The sequence below is a fragment of the Galeopterus variegatus genome, unplaced genomic scaffold (assembly GCF_000696425.1).
Source record: "Galeopterus variegatus unplaced genomic scaffold, G_variegatus-3.0.2 Scaffold1130, whole genome shotgun sequence".
Lineage (NCBI taxonomy): Eukaryota > Metazoa > Chordata > Mammalia > Dermoptera > Cynocephalidae > Galeopterus > Galeopterus variegatus.
The window spans coordinates 431322-438653 of record NW_007727241.1 but is presented as its reverse complement, the minus strand read 5'-3'; the positions used below and the strand labels follow the sequence as shown (position 1 = coordinate 438653).

The following is a 7332-nucleotide window of genomic DNA, read 5'->3' as shown; positions in this document are numbered from 1 at the left end:
CCTTCTCTCCGTTTTGCCTTCATTCTGACCTTTTCAAAGGTCACCAGCACCTCTCCTTTGATTATTCCAACAGCCTCAAGTCTTCCCCACTCAAATCACCTGCAGCTTTCAAAGAAGGAAGTCTAGGCACCCCCAGGGACCACACCTCCCTGAACCACCCCGATGTTCGGCTGAGGACCTGGACATGGAGAAGGAGCAGACATATGGGGGAGCTTGGGGCTGACTAGAGGCGGGAGGGGACTATTTATGAAGGGGATAATTAAATTATTTATTTATGAAAGATAGAGGGGAATGATAGAAGAACATCAGAAGAGAGAGAGAGAGAAACAGGCCCGAGAGATGAGGAGTGAGAGGGCATTGGCACAAAGCTGACCTACAGAGAGAAGTATGTCTCTAGCAGGGCTCTAGAAGGATGCAAAAGGCTCTTAAAGCCAGCTGCTGCTTGATCCAACATTCCACAGGGAGACATTTGCAAGCTCAAGGAAGCCCAATAAACCTCTTTTCTCTGAAATGCTGTCTGCTTGTCTGTCTGTCTGTGAGGGGAGGATGTCCCAGGTCTCTCTAAGGAATAGAGGGAGAGACAGAGGCCTCAGAGGGGATAGGAGCTGTAGGCAGAATAAGAAGATAAAGGGGCTCAAGGAGCTCCAGGGATACGTGGCTGACTCACGGAGGCGAGGCACCGGCCTGCTGCAGAGGAACCAAAGGATAAGCTGGGAAGACTGAGGAAAAATGGGGGTCCAAGGCCTGGAGGGGGCCAGGAAGCCCCTGGGAGGTATGGCCATAAGTACGGGCTCTGCAGAATGGGCATTGCAGGAGGTCTCTGGGGAGAAATGATCACACCAAAGGGTGAAGAAATGTCCAGAATTATGGGAGTGGGGTATGGGGACCGCTGGGAGACATGGCCATGCACAGAGCCCTCTGGAATGGGAGAACCTCCAGGACTAGGGAGTGTGGAATCAGGGAACATTTGAGGAGACATGGCCACGCACCGGGGCTCTGACGGGTGGAGGCTTCATGAAAACATCAGGGACCTCAGAGTGCCCTGGAAGCCAAAACTGAAACCAGCTCTGAGTCCCTGGTCAGAATGAAAGAAAAAGACCCACCCCAGCAGGTCCGTGAATTCCCAGGGTTGATTGCAGTCCCCCGGGGCTGTCCCAGGCTTGTCCCTGCTACCACCACCCAGCCCTTCCAGAGGCCCAAGGCATGCCCCCAAGTCTCAAGCTGTCCTGCCCCCAGCTCCTTTTCCCCACAGAGACCCAGACACAAGCCTCAACACCCAGCATGGCGCCCCCTGCCCTAGTTTTCTCTCCCTTAAGGACTCAGCTTTCTGAAGCCCCTCCCATTTCTAGTTCTACCCCCCACATAACTCCTGTTTGGAAATCAGAGGGAAACAGGCCACAGACATGGTCCCCAACATAAATGGAAATAATAGGCATTGAAGGGCAGGGGGCAACTGGGGTCCAGAGTCCTACACACATATTGGTAACTGGCCCAGGAAGCCCACCTCAGAATCCGAGTAGGGAGGGTGGGAAGTATCCTTGATGCCTGGGTGTCCCCAACTTTCCAAACCCCCGCCCCCGCGATGGAGAAGAAACCGAGACAGAAGGTGTAGGGCCCACTACCACTTCCTCCAGATGAGCTCATGGGTTTCTCCACCAAGGAAGTTTTCCGCTGGTTGAATGAGAGCCTTTCCCCGCCCTCCTCTCACCCCACGGGCATATAAAGGCAGCTGCTGCACACCCAGCCAGCATAAGCTCCCTCAGCGAGGACACAAGGGGACCAGCCAAGAGGGAGAGAAGCAACTCCAGACGCCCCTGGAAATAACCCTCAGCTGCCACACCCCCAGACAAGCAGTCAGGCAGGTTCTCTCCCTCTCACACACACTGCCTCAGGGCTCCACCGGCTCCCTCTGGAAAGGACACCATGAGCACTGAAAGCATGATCCGCGACGTGGAGCTGGCCGAGGAGGTGCTCCCCAAGAAGGCAGGGGGGCCCCAGGGCCCCAGGCAGTGCTGGTGCCTCAGCCTCTTCTCCTTCCTGCTTGTGGCAGGAGCCACCACGCTCTTCTGCCTGCTGCACTTCGGGGTGATCGGCCCCCAGAGGGAAGAGGTGAGTGCCTTGCCAGCAAAGAAAAGGGGGAGAAAGAGAGCAAGAAAGATGGGGTGGGGGAAAGAGGTGGGCTGATGGGGAGGGGTGGGAAGGAAAAACGTGGAGAAAAATGGGGAGGTAGAGAGATTTGGAGAGAGATCGGGGAATAGAGAGAGAGAGATGAAGCAACAGCACACATTGCTCACTAAATATTTGTGGGGTGAATGAATGAATGGGCAAGCAGATGTACCTACATAAAGAGGGATGTGGAGAGAGATGCAAATGCGAGGTGTGGGTGGAGAGATAGGGAAGAAATAAGTGATATGAATAAAGATGGTGAAACAGAAAGAGATGTGGATAGAGATGTGGGAGATATGAAAAATGAGACAGATGAGGACACAGAGATAAGGAGAGATGAAGACAAAGTTCTGGCACATGGAAGGCACTTAATGAAAGAGTTGTTGAATGGATGGATGGATGAATAAATGGAGGAATGGAGAGAGAAAAACCAGACATCTGGGCAGAGAGCACAAGCTACATAAGCAGCCAGCTGTTTCTCTTTTGGGGGAGACTTCCTCTGATGCTAATCCTTCTCCTTCTCCCCAACAGTTACCAAATGGCCTCCATCTAATCAACCCTCTGGCCCAGACACTCAGTAAGTGTGTCCAAAGCCTCTCTCCTCATCCTGGGTTTGAGTTGGTGGAGGGAGGGGGGAGTGGTCCTGGGAAGGAAGCTGTGGGGGAAATTTAGACTCTTGGATTTGGGGAGGAGGAATGAAGGTCAAAGTAGGGGGATAGTTTCTTTTTAAAAAAAAAAAAAGATGACCAGTAAAGGAATCTTAACCCTTGACTTGGTGTTGTCAGCACCACACTCACCCAGTGAGCTAACCGGCCATCCCTATATGGGATCCGAACCCATGGCCTTGGTGTTATCAGCACCACACTCTCCCGAGCGAGCCATAGGCCGGCCCAAAGCAGGGGGATACTTTCTGGGAATATTAAGCGTCTCACCTGTTTCTTTCCTCCTTCCTCCCCAGGATCATCTTCTCGAATCCCGAGTGACAAGCCTGTAGCCCACGTTGTAGGTAAGAGTTCTGAGGATGTCTTGAGGATGAAGGAGCAGATGGGACTTGGAAGGATAGGATTTGGGGGCTGAACCCAGGCTGAGGGTAGACAGACCTTGGAGACAGCAGGAGGACTCGCTGAACTCTAGGGGAGGGTGGAGGAAGAGCACAGGCCTTCAGAGGGATACTCAGAATCTCATGGCCAGGTGGAACATGGGGAGACAGACAGAGGGGACAAGAACCGGATGTGGGGGTGGGCAGAACTTGAGGACAGGATGTGGAGAGTGAACTGACAGGGTCACACTGACTCACCCCTCCCTCCCTCCCTCTAGCAAACCCCCAAGCTGAGGGGCAGCTCCAGTGGCTGAACCGGTGTGCCAATGCCCTCCTGGCCAATGGTGTGGAGATGACAGACAACCAACTGGTGGTGCCATCAGATGGGCTGTACCTCATCTACTCCCAGGTCCTCTTCAAGGGACAAGGCTGCCCCTCCACTCACGTGCTCCTCACCCACACCATCAGCCGCATTGCTGTTTCCTACCAGAGCAAGGTCAACCTCCTCTCTGCCATCAAGAGTCCTTGCCAGAGGGAGACCCCAGAGGGGGCTGAAGCCAAGCCATGGTATGAGCCCATCTACCTGGGAGGGGTCTTCCAGCTGGAGAAGGGTGATCGACTCAGTGCCGAGACCAATCTGCCCAACTATCTTGACTTTGCCGAGTCCGGGCAGGTCTACTTTGGGATCATTGCCCTGTGAGGAGGATGGACATTCATCCTTCCCCTACCACTAATCCACTTCAATCCTTTTATTATCTGCTTCTTCAGTCCCCCTCATCCTCTTCTAGCTTAGAAAGTGAATTACAGGGGCCAGCCCGGTGGCGCACTGCTACAGTGCGCCGCTTGGGAGCATGGCGACGCTCCCGCCGAGGGTTCGGATCCCACATACAGACCGGCCGCTCACTGGCTGAGCGAGGTGCGGGTGCAACACCGAGGGTTGCGATCCCGTTGCCAGTCCCGATCCCGTTGCTGGTCCCGGTCTGGTGTGGGCGCGACACTGAGGGTTGCGATCCGTTGACGGTCACGAAAAAAAACAAAAAGGGAAAAAAAAAAAAAAAGAAAAAAAAAAAAGAAAATGAATTACAGGCTCAGAGTTGGACCCCAGGCTTAGCATTTTGAACAACCAAACCACTTAGAAACCCAGGATGCAGGGATGTGTGGCCTGGATAATGGGGCACCACCAAGAATTCAAACTTGGGGCTTCTAGAACCCACTGGGGGCCTCAGGTTTTGGTCCCTGAATTCAACCTCGGACATCTGGAATATGGGGACCAGGGAGCCTTTGGTTCTGGCCAGAAAGCTTCAGAACATCCCTTGAGAAGGAATCACCTAGAACTTGACATGATGGACTTCAAGCCTTTCTCTCTTCAGAGGTTTCCAGGCTCTTCCCTGAGACATGGAGCCCAGCCCTCCCCATGGGGCCGGCCCCTCTATTTATGTTTGCACTTGTGATTATTTATAATTTATTTATTATTTATTTATTTACTGATGAATGTATTTATTTGGGAGGTTGGGGTAACCAGAGGGACCCAATACAGGAGCTGCCTTGACTCAGACGTGTTTTCTGTGAAAACGGAGCTGAACTGTAGGCCGTTCTCACCTAGCTTCCTGGCCTCTATACCTCCTTTTGCTTATGTTTTTAAAAAATATTTATCTGATCAAGTTGTCTAAATAATGCTGATTTGGTGACCAACTGTCGCTACATCGCTGAACCTCTGCTCCCCAGGGGAGTTTTGTCTGTAATCGTCCTACCGGTCAGTGGCGAGAAATAAAGTTTGCTTAGAAAAGAAACATGGTCTCTTTCATGGAATTGATTCTACATGTGCCTCTCCTTAGGGGTGGGTGGCGGCTCCCTGAAGTCGTCTTTCCACAGGGCTTAAGATCCTCAACCCAGTCCTCAGAACTTAGACTCCTGGGGCCCAGGAGACCCTGTATAAACAAAGCCCAAAGGAACGTCTCCCCTCTCCCAGGAAACAGGAGCCTGAACCTAATTACCTCTTCATCAGGGAACTGGAATTTCCAACTCCGGGAATTCCAATCCCTGCTGGGAAAGTCCTGCAGCTCAGGTGAGGTTTCCGGCTGTTGTAGCCTGAGAGAGCTGGGGAGGAGCCACATTCTCAGGCACCTGAATCACAGCCAAGGGACTTCCAGAGATTCAGCCATCTAGGCTCCAAATCACCCAATCCCAGACCCCCGCCCACCCCTGTCCTAACTGTGCATCCGGAACTAGTCACTTAATCTTATCTATCAAATAGAGACAGAACGCCTACTGCATAGGCATATGGGGTGCATGAGAATAGAAGACCCAGCCTCCATCAGAGCACCCACTCAGCTCTTGGCACTTGGCACAGTGGGCTTTCAGTGCATTCTGGCAGCTGTTCTATCCCCTTCCATTCTCCCAGTAGGTGAAATTGGACAGACTGAAGAAAATAAAAAACAAAGAATAAGATGTGGGTGAAGGTGCTAGATTTGACTCACTGATCTTTTTGGTGAATGTTGGGGGGGGTGAGATGGGTGAACTGAAAGAGAAAAGCACCCCCTTCCCCCAAGAAGGCTCTTCTGGACAGAGTCAAAGACAAATATGGAGTCGGAAATGAAGCCCCCACTGGGCTCAGAAGTTGGGTTTTCTTCCGGCCACAGGGTTGCCAGGCAGGGGAAAACTGTGCAATGTGCTGCGGGGTGGGGTGACCCACTGGGGTGACCTAGAAAGGGCCTTGGGTCACCCTCTGCCTCCTCCAGCCTGGGGCTGAAAGTAGGTCATCAGCGGGGGACTGCTGTTACTCATCCCAGGGTCCCCCACTTTGGGGAAATGGGACCTAAAGTGTGAACAAAGGGTGAGGACTTTCCATTCCACCCTGGATGGGACTCCATGGCATCAGATTTTCCTCTGCCCCCTCTTCCCCAGGCTCCTCCTGGTGTTTTCGGGCACCCACTCCCCACCCATGTCAAACACCCTCTCTACTTTCTCCTTCAGCCTCCTCCCTGCAGACCCTGTGAGACTTGGCTACTGCTCCTTGCAGGAAAAGAGCTGACTGTGGGGTAGGGGCTAAAGAGGTCTTCGGGCAGCCATGGGCTCCTCAGTGCTTCATTCCTCAGCCATATTAGGGGTTTACTGTGCAGCTGGGTGTTTCTGAGTGGTGCTTGCCTTCCCTTGTAATGACCTCTCTCATTATCAGGAGGGACCCAGGAGAAAAGAGTGTATTGCCAAGTCTGACTGGGACCATGCAGCCCTGAGAGTCGGGATGCTTGGAGATGCTTCGGAGTTTGAGTTACCTTTCCTTTGCCTTCTAGCTGCACTAATGCTGGGGCCTGGTGATTCAGAGTCAGGGGTCGGTGGGACAAGCGGGCCACTACCCCTGGGAGCAAAGGCCATAGGCAGTGTTATGAACTGTTTTGAAAAATACTGAGAATATTTAAGCCACACCTGTAAACCCATCCTGAATTAAGACACGTTAGCATCTCAGCATCCGCATTGGCAGCACTAAAGCTTTACTTTATTTCATCAGGCTCAAAATCAGTTTCCGGTCTCCTACACGTCTCCCACTGCCATGGGGTCCTGGGTGTCTGGGCCCCCAATATCTGGTCCGATTCATCCACTCGCACCATGCAGTCGTTTTCCCAGGGACGCGGGCGACCCTCACCCCACCATCACGGCGCCAAAGAAGGTCTTCCCCCTCCTGTAGTCCACCATATCGGGGTGACTGATGTTGACGTACACCCTCTCGCCCCTCCGGAGCTGCACCAGGCCGCCGAACCCCACGCTCGTGTACCACAGGGGCCCGTAATCGTGGCCCCCGGCCGGGTCCAGGGCCGGGGTGACGGTCTCGGCGCCCTCGAGCAGCAGCTCGGGACTGCCCGGCCCGTAGGCGCCCCCCGCCCGGTACAGCGAGCTGCGCAGCGTGACCGAGCGGCCCGGGGGGCCCCTGCCGGCAGGGGGCGTGCGGCCCCGGTAGCCCACTTGACAGTAGAGGTAATAGAGACCGTCCTGCGGGAGGGCCAGCCCCTCGGCGTCCGAAAACTGCGTCCCGCTCCGGAGAAAAGCCTCTTCTTTCGTCGCCTCCCAGCTTAGCCCCTGCGCCTTCGTCCGAGCGCCTGCGGAGAAACGGGCCCGTGGCTGTTGGGGAAGCC

General features: G+C 54.0%; 2 protein-coding genes across 3 annotated transcripts in view; one reads left to right on the top strand and one right to left on the bottom strand.

Annotated features, from left to right (window-relative positions):
• Window positions 1-1753: 1753 nt before the first annotated feature.
• On the top strand, window positions 1754-3917 carry TNF (tumor necrosis factor). Its single transcript, XM_008575087.1, has 4 exons — window positions 1754-2109; window positions 2698-2743; window positions 3125-3172; window positions 3484-3917. Exons 1-4 carry the CDS (start codon window positions 1924-1926, stop codon window positions 3903-3905), a joined length of 702 nt encoding a protein of 233 aa, XP_008573309.1. The 5' UTR covers window positions 1754-1923; the 3' UTR covers window positions 3906-3917.
• A 2753-nt stretch (window positions 3918-6670) lies between these two features.
• The window catches only part of LTB (lymphotoxin beta (TNF superfamily, member 3)), a 3125-nt gene continuing 2463 nt past the window's right edge, over window positions 6671-7332 (bottom strand). For both annotated transcript variants that reach the window (XM_008575085.1, XM_008575086.1), the window contains one exon: window positions 6671-7296. In XM_008575085.1, the coding sequence (XP_008573307.1) occupies window positions 6842-7296 (455 nt within the window). In that variant the 3' untranslated portion in view covers window positions 6671-6841. The remainder of the gene's footprint in view (window positions 7297-7332) is intronic.

What these genes read in the sequence shown, in the direction of transcription:
- TNF (XM_008575087.1), top strand. Translation starts at nt 1,924, where the DNA reads ATGAGCACTGAAAGCATGATCCGCGACGTGGAGCTGGCCGAGGAGGTG. An exon ending in TCGGCCCCCAGAGGGAAGAG is followed by an intron (nt 2,110 to 2,697) that starts GTGAGTGCCTTG and finishes TCTCCCCAACAG; the next exon opens with TTACCAAATGGCCTCCATCT. An exon ending in GCCTGTAGCCCACGTTGTAG is followed by an intron (nt 3,173 to 3,483) that starts GTAAGAGTTCTG and finishes CCCTCCCTCTAG; the next exon opens with CAAACCCCCAAGCTGAGGGG.